Genomic DNA, 13,017 nt, shown 5'->3' with positions numbered 1-13,017 from the left:
TCGGATTCGGATTCAAATATTGATTTATAATATCCGTCGAATAATTATCAGATAGCTTATCAGATATCGGATAACTTATAGGATAAGGATATGCCTATATCTGATCCGATAAGCTACCGTTTACTGACCTAACTACATGTAATAGTCATACTAAAACACTAAAGAATCTAGGCATTTGAAGAAGAAGAAAGCCTTATAACACTTTGGCGATGGGCTACCAGAGAGGCGAAGAAGAAAAATTCAAGGGCTTATAACTCTTCGATCAAGGGCTACCAGAGGGGTGTTGGGTGTTTGGGACGTCCTTTTGTAACATTTGGCCATGGGCTAACAAAATCGTCCCTCACAACACTTTGCCCAGGGGAAACTGACCCGTTATAGGAGTTGTAACACTTTGGCCCAGGGCTACGAGAGGGGCACTAGGTAATTGGACCTCCCGCTTATATCGCTCCAGCCAGGGACTAACTGAATCATCCGTTATAACACTTCGACCATGGGCTAACAAAAGTGTCCGCTTATAGGGATTGTAACACTGCCACCAAAAGCTACCACAGAGGCGTGAAGGGTGTTGTTTAGGAGGTAGCAGAAGGGTGTTAGGGTGTTGGGTGTTTGGATCACCCACTTATAACACTTCACCCATGGGCTAACAGAACGACCCCTTACTGGGCTTATAACACTTCGCTTAGGGGCTATCAGATGGGCGTAGCCGCGTTGGGTGATTGGACCACCGGTCGGCGGTAAGAGAACCGCCGGCTTATAGCATCACTTGGGTTCCTTTAGCGACGCCCTTCAAATCCATCCTGGGAATATTGACCAGTTTGGGTCAAAGCCGGCCGCCTAAAAAATACAAAGTACTACATCTATTTCTCTCCATCTACATAATTTTCCCCTTTCTCTTCTTCTCTTCCACAAAAAAGTTGAAAAAATCAGACTTTTGAAATTCATCAATGGCTTCGATTTACAGTTGTTATGGATGTGAAACCAACTTGAATTTACAAACAATTCATCTCTTCCCCTCCAATTTTTACTTCGAAGCAGGAAATAAAGGAACTTTGTCTTTCTCTACAGTAGATCAAAGCAAACTTAGATTCGAAAAAGAAGACAAGATCAGACCTTTCTTTGAAACAGTTAACTATTGGGGAATTCAAAGGAAAAGAACAAAAATCAAGTGTAATAATTGTGGGTATTTAGTTGGTTATGTTTATGATGATGGACCTCCTCTTACTGATAGTCCTGGACAACTTCATATGGGACCTAGTCAAGTTATACCTAGAGATCCCAGATATAGATTCAAGAACAAAGCACTCAAGATCACAACAGAATCATAACAAGGTTATTAGTTTATTACCTTTGTGAGTTCACTTTTTTTTCCTTTCTTGTTTTTGTGTGATACTGCTTACTGTATGTCTTTTTAGGGTTTATGATACTGTATTTATGTTTCTATGCTTAATGTGATATTATTTGTGTTATGGATCTTCTTGATTTAAATCAAGGTAAAATAATAGCTATGTTGTCTGGTGCAAACCTAATGTCCGATTTCTGCACAATTGAAGATGAGTAAGAGAGAAAAAAAACCTTTTGAGTTATTATGATATAGGAATTTGGACTTAGATCTATTTTTTTTTCTTTTGGGGAGATGTTAATGGAGGTTAAAGTGTAAGAAGATGTTCTAATGAGAGAGTTTGCACATACAAAATGTTTCATATCAAGATTTTGTATATCTTTTGAACAAGTGATCATGTAAAAGAAGATCAATGATCTTACATATGTACCTGACCCAACTACCGTTACAATTCCAACAAAAGTACATGAATGGGCAAAATTTACAGAGAGAAAGTACAATCCGATTCCGATAGAATATGGGGAAGTATGAGATAATGAGAGACGACACCTTTGAAGGCGGTGATCAACTAAATGAATTCAAAAGTGTTTCTTTCGAAAAGGAGCATGCTCCAAGCAAATATTTCCAATTTAAAGAGAGATTGAAGTTTCAAATGACATCAATTAAAAATTCAGTTGTGACCAAGCATTTCATCATTTTAGTGATAACTCACCACAGTAATCACTCTGATGAACATAGTCCCTCGTAAGAGCATTGGCGTTTAGGCAAAGAGTACTACAACTACTTACGCACGTTTAATTTTAAGCCATTTTGATTTTCGAGAAAACAGTTGATTTCTGTATGTGATTTTGAAGATGCAATCAACTTCTGAGTGAAACTCCATGTATGACTTTCACCAATTCACCCATCTAATAAGGGGCAGAGCACATATCATTTTATCTGCTACGCTGCCGCAGGCAGGCTCTGGAGAACTACTTAATGGCAGTACTAAACCAGGAGTTATTTAACCTAGAACATGAACAGAGTACTTGTGATAATATGACCTAAAAAAGAACAATTTTTAAGAAATTATGAATCCAATACCATTTTAGTAAAACTTCAACCCTCAAAATAAGGTCAAACAAGAGAAGAATGGATACCTGAACCAATAAAACTCACGCCAAAGGCACTGTTGTACTCGCCATTAATTACACATACAACTTCCCGCTCACAGATAGATAAATCTTAAATATCGAACCAAAAATTATATTATGGAGTATATAAATACAAAGAATCGTCTTTGAAATGGATTGAAAAACGCAATGACTCACAACTTCATCTTCCCCAAACTCTGATTTCAGTTTCTTCTGTGTTGAACGTTGAATTTTGCTTCATATCTTGTAGGTTGTCTTTCACGCACTTGTGTTTCACCTTGCTCTAAGACCTTGAGCACTCGTTCTCTTTCACTAGCTCAACTTCAGCCACAGACAAAATCATCGACTCACTCTTTCATCCGAAGATATAACACACACAATGCCAAGTCATAGAAATATAGCTCAGGAGCATAACGGAGGTAACCCCTAGTATGAACACAACGATCTTTTGGATCAAACAGATTTAGATTTGATATTTTAGCAATCTATCCTTCACAGGGGGTTCCAAAGAAGATATGCACTGTTCCCATGCTCCATTGCTAAGCATCTGTAACGTACAAAAAAGTAAGCTTCTGCTGCTTCTACAGTTCTATAGTCGTAACTAAAGATCGAGTTTAATATGAAGTATTGAAACTTTTCCTACAACGACGAAGTCTTTGAGGGAGGAAACTATCGTCGACGTTATAAGTTGAGAAAAATCCTAGAAGACATTAATAGATGAAGAAAATGTTGGATTATAGTTGATCGAACAATGCTTACCTGTTTATACCCATTTAATACCTGACAGACTTCATTTTTTAGATCTTCACTTCTTATTTCCTGAAACACAAAACATAGGATTAAATACAAAATAGAAGGTCTGAAAATTTATTATTTCCAAGATCCACAACGACAATCGTAGCAAGCTTTTACTTACGTTCCAACTTGCGATAGCTATGCACAAATAAACAAGAGAACTCAAAGCTCCGGATGGATTTGCTCTAACCTGCGAAAAGTCAAGAACTTATAAGTTGCAGGTATTAATCGAACATTAGTGTATAATAATGAGGAAAATCGTTTTTACCATGGCACATAGGCCACGAAAGGCATCCTCTTTCTCGATATCATCACGAATCCTGCACGGGTTGAAACTTATAAGATACTTTTTGTTTTAACAAGTATTTTAATAATTTAAGATTAAAATAAAGTAAGCAAATCTTCCGGTTCGACATTTTGTGCCTCATATACACAGCTTGGACAGATATATGGAACATTCCACTTTCCTGGATGCTATGGGTCATGTGCAGAGACCAAAGCTAAAACTCTTAGCCTCGAAGCCTGAAATTTTTTGATTTCACGTGACCTTCAAGAGGTCATTTCCAGGAATAATTGTCTTACATGGATAAAGCAGTACACCAGAACTGCAAGAAATGCTCCATATGTGGGGATACAATTTCCGGACAGACCCAAGCAAGTCTTCCAAGAGTTATGGCACAATTTTCCACCAACGACTTGTTCAACCCCTGTTCATAGTTGAAAATTAAAAAAGAATCAAAATACGAAGCTGAGAAGAAAAAAATGGTTAGAAGAATCCAACATTGCAATAGAAACACACCTCTGCATGTTGAAGTATTGGAACCAGGCATGTAATAACTGTCATCACGATAGGAGAAACTTCTTGGCGAACCTGAAAACCGACAGATACATATGCCAAGAATAGTTCCACTATATCAACAAAACCCATGCATATAGACCTTGAGGTGAGAATTAAACTTAAAATAGCTTCGGAGTGTACATCATATGAGCGTGCCAGAAATTAGAGAAGATTCTTCGACATACCTTAATTGCTAATTCTCCAATAGCCCAACATGCATTATTTGCTACTGCAACAGTCTCTTTCAGTGTGGGTATATTCTGTACAAAGTATATGTAGTCGATTATTGTTTGTGGGAGAACGCAAACTTCTTAAAAAAGAAGACCAGGAGGCAACAAGCAAACTAAAACAACAAAATGAGAGGATCAAAAGAGAAAAGAAAATTGACCCCCAAAGACAAGAAAGGGACTCCTCCGAGAAGTATCCCAACTGGTGGTGGCAGTGGAGGATGTCCTAGGTTTACTTTTTCATTGGAGTAGGAACATTGGGCGGGCCAATAGTTTGTCGTATTTTGATTTCATTGCTAATAGGGAGGATATCATGAAGTAATATCTTCTCTATGTGAATCCACCAATTCTTTTGTACATTCTTCCCCATTCTAATTAATTCAAACTTACAAAAAAAAAAGGTATCCCAATTGGACATGAAAACGTGGAAATTAAAGCTTATAAGTCTTTCTATCTGGAACCCGACACAAAAATGTTAAATTTGATATCGGAAATGATATCAAATTGGATATGCAGAGTATATGATTGTATTACCAACTACAAGTTTGTCTATCATGAACATAAAACCCACTTACAAGTTGTTGAGCTGCCACTGTAAGGAATTCAGAAAGACGAGGATGTAGATATACAGGGCATACCTGGAAATTAGAACCATAAGCCATTGGATACAGGACAAAGATGCAGAATATGATACTACAATACAATAGCAAATGAAACCAAATGGTATATCCAGATAATATGATCAACTCACTCTTGCAAGGTCCCCTAGGAGGGCAAGGCCGCTTTGCCGTATATCAAGAGCTTCGTCCATACAACATTGCAAAAGTAGGTCCCTCAAATTGCTTTGTGCAACCTATGGAAAAGGTCGGATATGAATGTATCACGGTGAGACGTGTCAGTATGAAATGTAAATGGGGGGATTAGGGCAACTCCAAACATATTACATCTTGATTCTGAGCTACTGAATACTTGGCCAGAACTTATAACTACAGAAATGAAAAGGAAAAGTGGTACTAAGTTTGCTACTAAATTTATTTAGAGGAAGGGAGTACCAAACTTTCTATCCCAGTACCGAGACCTTCTGCAAGCCCTGACAGCAGGTCCAACGAGCAAACAATAAATTCTTTATCATACTGAACTCCGGCAGACGAAGGATCAACCTACAAAATAAGCATCAACAGTCGAAATGAATGAAATTAATAGTCAAATGAAAACTAATAGAACCATCAAGTAACATATATAACGAGATAAGATCCATGCATCTCTTGATGAAAAATCTATAACCTAAAATGAACATAACACCGAGAACTCAAGATGGTTATCTACCGATATAAAATCTATAACTTGTGTGCCAGTGAGAAGATTATTTAAGCACAGACCTTTGCCAATAGTTGAGTCTGAATAAGGTTCGTGCATCTTTGGAATACAGGTTCCGCGAACTGATAAAATCCAGGTCCTAATGCCTGAAACAGGTAGAGATCGATAACATTCAAACTATCGGATTCCAGGATAACTGAAGTTACCTAATTAACCTTTTTGCTTAACCTTTCATCCTTATGTTCGAGAAAAAACAAATTAAGTTACCTAATACTAATAAATATTTGAGCTATAGTTGGAACTTGAAATAGCTGCTAATACTTTCGGCAATTCGTAAATCGCAATATACCTGTGCTATGGATGTAAAGCACTCAAGTAACGGGAAAAGGTCTTTGTCTGAGTTGGAAAGCTGCTGCCATTTAGCAATCAACGGGGGCAGCAGAATATCAAGATATTGGGGCTGCAAACAATTAACGATTGAAATCAGCTACAAAAATACAAAGTCCGAAGTTTCTGCTCACCCTCATTTCTATTAATATAGATACTACCTGATTTAGCTCTCCTCCAACAGCGTCCACTAGAGTTCCTATGGCGTCATAAACAATACGAAGGTTTCGCTTCTGAAAATGATTAAGCGCAACAGATAGAAGTAAGCAAGACCAAATTGCTGACAAGTGTGGAATCATGGCTACATAGTAAATAAAGATACAATTGTAAAAAGGATGGACACTTCAATACCTACAACATTCACCCCAGTGACCAGACCAAGATCGACATGCTCACAATAATGTAAATCACAAACCAATAAATGAAGAGAGTCAAATACACACCTGATACTTGCCAAAAGCACAAAGGAGGTGGTTCAGAATGATTTCCAGACGTGGTGCCAGTTCTTCAGCAGCTTCCTTCAAGAATAAAATTAAGTCAAGATCTTCTTTTTCGTAAGAGAGATGTTAAGATCAATAAAAGGTTAAAATCAACATAATCATTCAGTTGCACAAGCAGATAAAACCTCTTCAAGTGTTGCAAAAGCTGAACAGGCAGCTTCCTGCACCCGCTTGTTAGTATCTAATACTCTGCGTAGAAGACCCATAAGAACTTTTTCAAATTGTTCGTGACCTTGCTGATGTGCCACACCCTGTGTTATAAAGAATAACAGGCAATGAAATGTAAAATAATATTATCGGGTAGAAAAAGGTAAACTTATATGAATAAGAGAATACTTCAAAAAGTGAGAAGCAACTATACCTCGACAATGAATTTGCTATAACGAGAAAGTGTCCAACACGTTATACTACGTATGAGAGGAAACTTATCTTCTAATAAAGGGATGAGAAATTGCACAACCTGAAGAATAGAATTCAATTGCTTTACTTCAATGTTCAAATTGAATCATCAAATCTCATGATAAGCTACAAATTAATATTGATAAAGTAAGTCCAAGCAAAATGAGAAACTAGTGAACTGATAAGAAAGTAGAACCAGTACTTTCGACTTTTGAAAAATCTGCATAAACTAAAGATACATACGAATTAACACCATAGGAAGATGATTAGTATCATCATTACATCCTAGTAGTATATTAATAAGAAATAGCAATGAAGGATAATATTACCAAAACGATGTCAAATTTATCGAACACTAATCAGATCCACAAATAAGGGCTTAATAGATAGAAGTACCAGAATAATATTAATGGAACCCGGAGAGAATACGCAGTCACAACAATCAGACATTTACCTCTGACAGATGAGGGTAAAGACCAGCATAGCAACCCTCGGCAATTGCACCTAGTGCTAAAACAGCAGCTTCTTTTTCCTTCCAGGACGCATCATCAGTGGAAGCTAGCTTAGCCTGTGCAAATTTTTACAAGATCAAGAACATATTCGGCGTACAGCTCAATGGTGTACTGAGAATCTCAGAATTCGACTAGAATTGTCATTTTATCAGTCAGTTCGGACCATGAAAATTTGTACAGTACTTCACTAGTTAAAGAGACAAGAGAAGGAACTCTAAACATCTGGAGGAAACAAGACATCATAGAGATTCGAGAATAGACATTCAACACAGAAGCTGAAACCTAAAAACCAAAAAATGACCAAATGCCACATCAAAGAAAAGTGTACCTGAACAAACGGCAACAGCGTCGGAAGAATTGCCTCGGCGTACACATTTGATAGGACATCTAAAGCAGCTGCACTGCATTTCCTCAAATTCCAAATGTTAACAATGTCATCGTCCTGTTTATAACAATGCATTAAATGATTAGTATGGACAGTTTTTAAAACCCAATTATAACAAAGTAGGTAGAAGGGATCTAAAGTTTCCACGACTAGTTAAATATGAAATTTAACATTAAGAGCAACTGAATAACTGATTATAGTGGGAAAAATAACAAAACTGAAAAAGTGAAGAAATGAATAGGACATACATCGTCTTCCACATTATCTCCACCATGAAATCGAGATGAATGAAAACGTGGTTTCACATCCTGCACTGCAAAGTTCTTGTTCAGTAATCTTCTAACTCGAAGTTCTATAAAGTTTAAGGTCAAAGACTAACCAAGGACTCAAGAATCACAAGTTATACCTGGTCTCTGTCTGGAAGTGATTCATCATCCTGTAAACACATTTCGTTATATGAGGTTTAAAATGCTTTAAAACTTGAAAGAGCAACACATTTAGTAAGACTCAGAAAGCATATAATTAAGAAAACTTACATCTGCATTGACAAGTGCCTCGTCATCCTCAGTATAAACCATGTTTGATAGTAGAACCTACATTTGTGTTAATCGGATCAAACCCAATCAGATGGAAAATCAAACAAATGATACCACAAAAATTTAAGGCGTTGTATGAAATTAAGTTTTACCGGAACCAATCGTGGTAGGAACTCTCTTAAGCTATCAGACTGTAGCTGAGCTTCACAATATGCTGACCTGGTAGTCCCATTCAACATTTGAAAAAAAAAATACATAAGAGGTACGTCCAGTAGGCAAATAGACTCTTGAGATTATAGAGAAAAGAGAATACCTAAACTACTAAACTTACCAAAATTCACAAGCTTCAAGAGCAACTTCCTCATCAGTGTCGTTATTAGCTTGCAACATGTATTCAATAACATTTGCCAAATTTGGCTGCAATACAATATCAAATATCAGTTCCTGAATTCTAGAGCTCGGGCCTCGGAGGTCGGGGTTATAAGGTGGTACGCTCCATAGCGGAGACTTAATAAGAACATGCTAATAATGTGAAAAACCTAGAAGAGGTGTTAGGAATGAAATGAAACAGAAGATAGCCACCTCCAAGAAAGTAGGGCGAACTTCAATAAGCTGAACAAATGCTGTACAGACCTGTAAATTACAGTTGGAAAGAACAAAAGTTAAACAAATAAGGAATAAAATAAAAATATAAAAAAAAAAATTAATAATATCTAAAAGCCTAAAATTACACTATAAATACAGCTGTAAAAGGTATTGCCAAACCGAATTGTGGGATCATTAATAAGCTCTGACTCAGTATGGCCATTTTCATTTATTTTCTTCACCATTGAGTCGACGCAAGTAAGAAACTGCTATATATTCTTTTGTGCTTCCTTCAATGGCTTTTCACGCCTAAGTTACAAGTTCCTTCTTGCTACATCGCCTAATCTCAAACTATATATTTTGTGTAAAGATTAAGTTTGCGAACAATTACTACAATGACAATCTTTAAAATCGACAGAGATGTTATCATAATGTAGACAATAAGAGATAGACGAGACTTCTGCTAACCAATTTTCTAACATCGGGAGAAGGGTCATGAGCAAGAACAAACAAACCCTGGAGGTATTGATCCATGGATAGAAGTAAAGCCTGCCATAGGTATGGAATCAGAATGACAGTGAGTACATTGAATAGAAACAAGTACTGTAAGTGTAATGAAGAAAATATTAAGACGAATGTACTTACTGTTGGCATCAACATGATAAATTGATTGATGGAACTCAAAGAAAACTTTCTTAGTGAAGGGTGTGGTGACTGGAATAACTGATTCAGATAAATAATAAGAGATTTTAGGAAAAGTTTCATATAAATGGACCACATTTACAACCTTAAACTCAACAGAAATCACATAGTACTGCGCAATTTAGCAATCTAAGACCTTCTGTCACCTGGTATAGTCTAGGAAGAAAGACACTGATTGGGTGTTCAGCTATTCCAGGTATATCTGAATCAAGCTCTTGAGGGGTATCTTCACAAATCTGTAGTACAACATTTGATACGATTTAAAATTCTTCAACATGAATAGGGATTTGCCCGTTCGGTGAAATGAAAAGGATGAGTTTTATGTAACTTCATTACCAAGAGTCACCTCAACACTACATGGTAAACAGTACCAAAATGCAAACAGCGGAGATAAAACTTTAAGGACATTTTTTTCTTAAAGATCTTTTTCCTTAACAAATATACCAAAAACAGAGTTGAGTCCTGTGAGCAGTATAACAGTGTTGGTCCAAAATGTCCTCTCCCCGACTCTACAGAGTAATTTCAGGTACTTTGCGGTGTATATTCTCCCACTCCAAGGAAGACAAGGTAATAGAGATGAATGGAAGCAAATGTTAAAAGGCATATGGAGACGTTAAAAGAAGGATTCTAAGGCCCAAATTCTGAATTAGCATATCCGTGATGAATTGCTCACTTAAGACCTTGAATAGTGTGGGCCTAATCCACATGGGTCTTTGTGGAAATTTTATTAGTTTCTAAGTATTAATTATGATGGTCAAGTGTCTTGAATTTTCAAAGGATTAAAAGCAAATCTAGTATCAGATGTCAAGGGCTAGTTATGGCTATATATAGATTGTGTGATACAAATATACCCATTGGTGTGATGCTTAAGGGCTCAGGAGTAATAACTAGCTTTTACTAGTGGTAACCTATCTTATAATACAATTATTTTCTTCTTGCTTTTCCGCGTTCTTGTCCTACATCACAATGTTAAGAAAGACATCAAAACTCTGGACAGGTCTCTTTAGCAGGTTTAGATGAAATGAAATATACTTTAGAGGGGTCTAAATTGAACTTTGTTCTAATATGCTTCAGATAATATGGACCAAAATTTGCACTGATGCTTAGAGCACGTATCATCTTGACAGCCTTGAAAGCAGATTTATCATCAACACTAAAATAGACAGTTCTAATTTTCATTTTTATGAAGTCTCAAAAAAAATCCATTTTTACGCAAATTCGCCATATTAACTGCATACTCTGTAATAAATTAGCACTCATTATTACCGCATACGAAAGTATACGGCGCTGGTATAGAAAATCACCGAAGCTAATAACTGTCTAAGATGTTAAAATCTCCCCATATAAGTAAACTTCCTGTTTACAAGACTTCATCCTTCAAATGGAAAATGATCTCGACAAAAAGTCGTACCTTAGAGAAAGCATCCATAGCACCTTCCATATGATTGAAGTCTTTACTGTCCAAGCACTGTACAAGGGCTTGCAACAGCTCTGGCCAACCAACAATTTGCCCTTGCTGAACCACAACACTTATGATTGTTCCAACTGTAGATCGAATATGCTTATCTGACGCTCCCAAACAAGGCAACATCTCTGACTTTATATATTGTTGGGATGAAGAAGGCATGGACTTGAAAGTAGTTCTCAGATTATTTTTCAAAAATAGACCAGCTGCCTGTCGTATCTCCACAGATGTACCCTGTTTACAAAGTATAAACCCGCAAATATTTACACCCAAATCAAAGCTATCACCTAACATAATGAAAATCTCAACAAAGCCCGTCATCATGTGCATCACGGAAAAACTAGGGTCTTTATGAGTTGAGCGTTTTTACTCGGGGATCATCCCACTATTGTGAGTATGGCAGACAGATAATCATCTCGGTAAAAACACGGCAAGATAAATGCTCAACATTCATCCCATCAAAAAATGATAACCGAATTAATCAGCGATTGAGAGAATTCATTCCTAACATATGATGATCCTTACAATTTAACCCAAAATGTTCATTTCCATGATAGTACAAGTTTGTTATGAGTACTCTGATACATAATTATATACCATTGAACATGTTCAACTCTAAGATGGATACAACTTGAATGTAATTATGTGTTAAGTTTGTGGTCATCTAACTCAAACCCAATTGGCAATGACATTATATTTTGGGTTACTAGATTACCCTTCTCCCATGTGGGACTATTCTCACAATTCACTCTTCTACAGGAATCATATATAAAAACAAATAGTCAACTTCATCGCCACTTTAGCTCAAAAACCCTACCAAAATTCATCAACTACTAATAGCAAGTACCCTAGAACAATAGAAATCATGTAAACCTAATCAAAATTCAGTAGTTATTTAATAAGAATTGTTTGTGATTGTGAAGGAAAATTATACCTCAGCACGAGCGAGAATGAAAGCAAGATAATTATTGAAATCAGGGAATTGACTATAATGTTGAAGTTGTTGCCAAATCCGAGGCTTATCTGAATTAGGAGAGATTTGTTGTTCAAGTAATCCACAGATCTCTATTAAACCTTCTTCTTGAGGTTGCCACATACAAGATACATCACCAACTGCTACTTGTGTAGCCATTTTTTCTCTGTTTCTTTCAGCTTGAGATTTACAGATGAATTCTAGAGAGAGAAAGAGAGAGAGAGAGAGAGAGAGAGAGAGAGAGAGAGAGTTTTAGAGAGAGAGGGGGGAATGAGAATCTAGAGCGTGCTGAAAAGAGAGGAGAATATAGGGGAGAAAGAAACAACGGAGAGGTGAAAAATGCTGACGAAGACGAAGAAGAGCCGGTTCGGGTTCAGAGAATAAATAAATCTATTGGAACCGACTGAATCCCGCAAAAAATCCCTACAATTTGGTCTTGCGGCCCTTTATATATAAATTGAGCAATTGATTGAATAGGGGCAAATTTTTCAAATGGTACTCGAATCAATCTAGGTTTGCCCGATCAAGTTTGGTCTAATTTGGATTGGATCGTCTGGTTGGTCCGACAAATTCAAAATATTTATTATTTTACCTTACTGATTTTTACTTTTAGAATTCGTGTAAAGTAAACATGATTTTGATAGATTTATTTTTTTTCACATTTTCGTATCTTAATAGATTTTTTTTTTTGATGAAGACGTATCATAATAGGTTAACATCACAAATATAACATAGTGGAAAAATATGTGACGTAAATTATCAATTTATCATCATGAATTTTTGTTTATCATATGAAAATGATATTGCATGTAAAAATGATATAAACTAGTGAAAACACCATATTTACTATTTAGACTGATATATTATAACATCCGACCGAAGAATTCTAAAATAATCAGGTAGAAGTCCAATTTTTTTCGAGCG

General features: G+C 36.4%; 2 protein-coding genes across 3 annotated transcripts; one reads left to right on the top strand and one right to left on the bottom strand.

The window, feature by feature from the left end:
* Positions 1-864: 864 nt before the first annotated feature.
* LOC147538733 (methionine-S-oxide reductase) lies at positions 865-1,521 on the top strand. Its single transcript, XM_086644696.1, has one exon. The coding sequence runs from the start codon at positions 945-947 to the stop codon at positions 1,323-1,325; it is 381 nt and encodes a 126-aa protein (XP_086500822.1). The 5' UTR covers positions 865-944; the 3' UTR covers positions 1,326-1,521.
* Positions 1,522-2,396: 875 nt separating this feature from the next.
* LOC147538732 (transportin-1-like) lies at positions 2,397-12,572 on the bottom strand. 2 transcript variants are annotated; one of them, XM_086644695.1, is made up of 29 exons: positions 12,055-12,572; positions 11,067-11,354; positions 9,802-9,891; positions 9,599-9,676; positions 9,422-9,502; positions 8,951-9,001; positions 8,700-8,785; positions 8,521-8,587; positions 8,369-8,425; positions 8,239-8,268; positions 8,081-8,140; positions 7,776-7,889; positions 7,390-7,503; positions 6,898-6,996; positions 6,662-6,787; positions 6,480-6,554; positions 6,198-6,269; positions 5,999-6,109; positions 5,712-5,795; positions 5,385-5,492; positions 5,084-5,185; positions 4,908-4,970; positions 4,291-4,365; positions 4,067-4,138; positions 3,850-3,974; positions 3,536-3,587; positions 3,389-3,457; positions 3,232-3,291; positions 2,397-3,019 (listed from the first exon to the last, which is right to left on the bottom strand). In XM_086644695.1, the coding sequence occupies exons 1-29, from the start codon at positions 12,250-12,252 to the stop codon at positions 2,936-2,938; spliced, it is 2,691 nt and encodes an 896-aa protein (XP_086500821.1). In that variant the 5' UTR covers positions 12,253-12,572; the 3' UTR covers positions 2,397-2,935. The 2 variants fall into 2 exon arrangements, with proteins under 2 accessions (XP_086500821.1, XP_086500820.1); XM_086644694.1 differs by having other exon boundaries at positions 6,898-7,017; positions 12,055-12,479.
* Positions 12,573-13,017: the final 445 nt, after the last annotated feature.

The sequence above is a fragment of the Eschscholzia californica genome, unplaced genomic scaffold (assembly GCF_041429995.1).
Source record: "Eschscholzia californica isolate CP2 unplaced genomic scaffold, dmEscCali1.0.p SCAF_5, whole genome shotgun sequence".
NCBI lineage: Eukaryota > Viridiplantae > Streptophyta > Magnoliopsida > Ranunculales > Papaveraceae > Eschscholzia > Eschscholzia californica.
This window is presented reverse-complemented; position numbering and strand designations above follow the sequence as displayed.

Coding starts and splice junctions, on each gene's coding strand:
- LOC147538733 (XM_086644696.1), top strand. CDS start 945: ATGGCTTCGATTTACAGTTGTTATGGATGTGAAACCAACTTGAATTTA.
- LOC147538732 (XM_086644694.1), bottom strand. CDS start 12,252: ATGGCTACACAAGTAGCAGTTGGTGATGTATCTTGTATGTGGCAACCT. Junction 11,355..12,054: donor TCATTCTCGCTCGTGCTGAG/GTATAATTTTCC, acceptor CTTTGTAAACAG/GGTACATCTGTGGAGATACG. Junction 7,504..7,775: donor CGCTGTTGCCGTTTGTTCAG/GTACACTTTTCT, acceptor AAATTTGCACAG/GCTAAGCTAGCTTCCACTGA.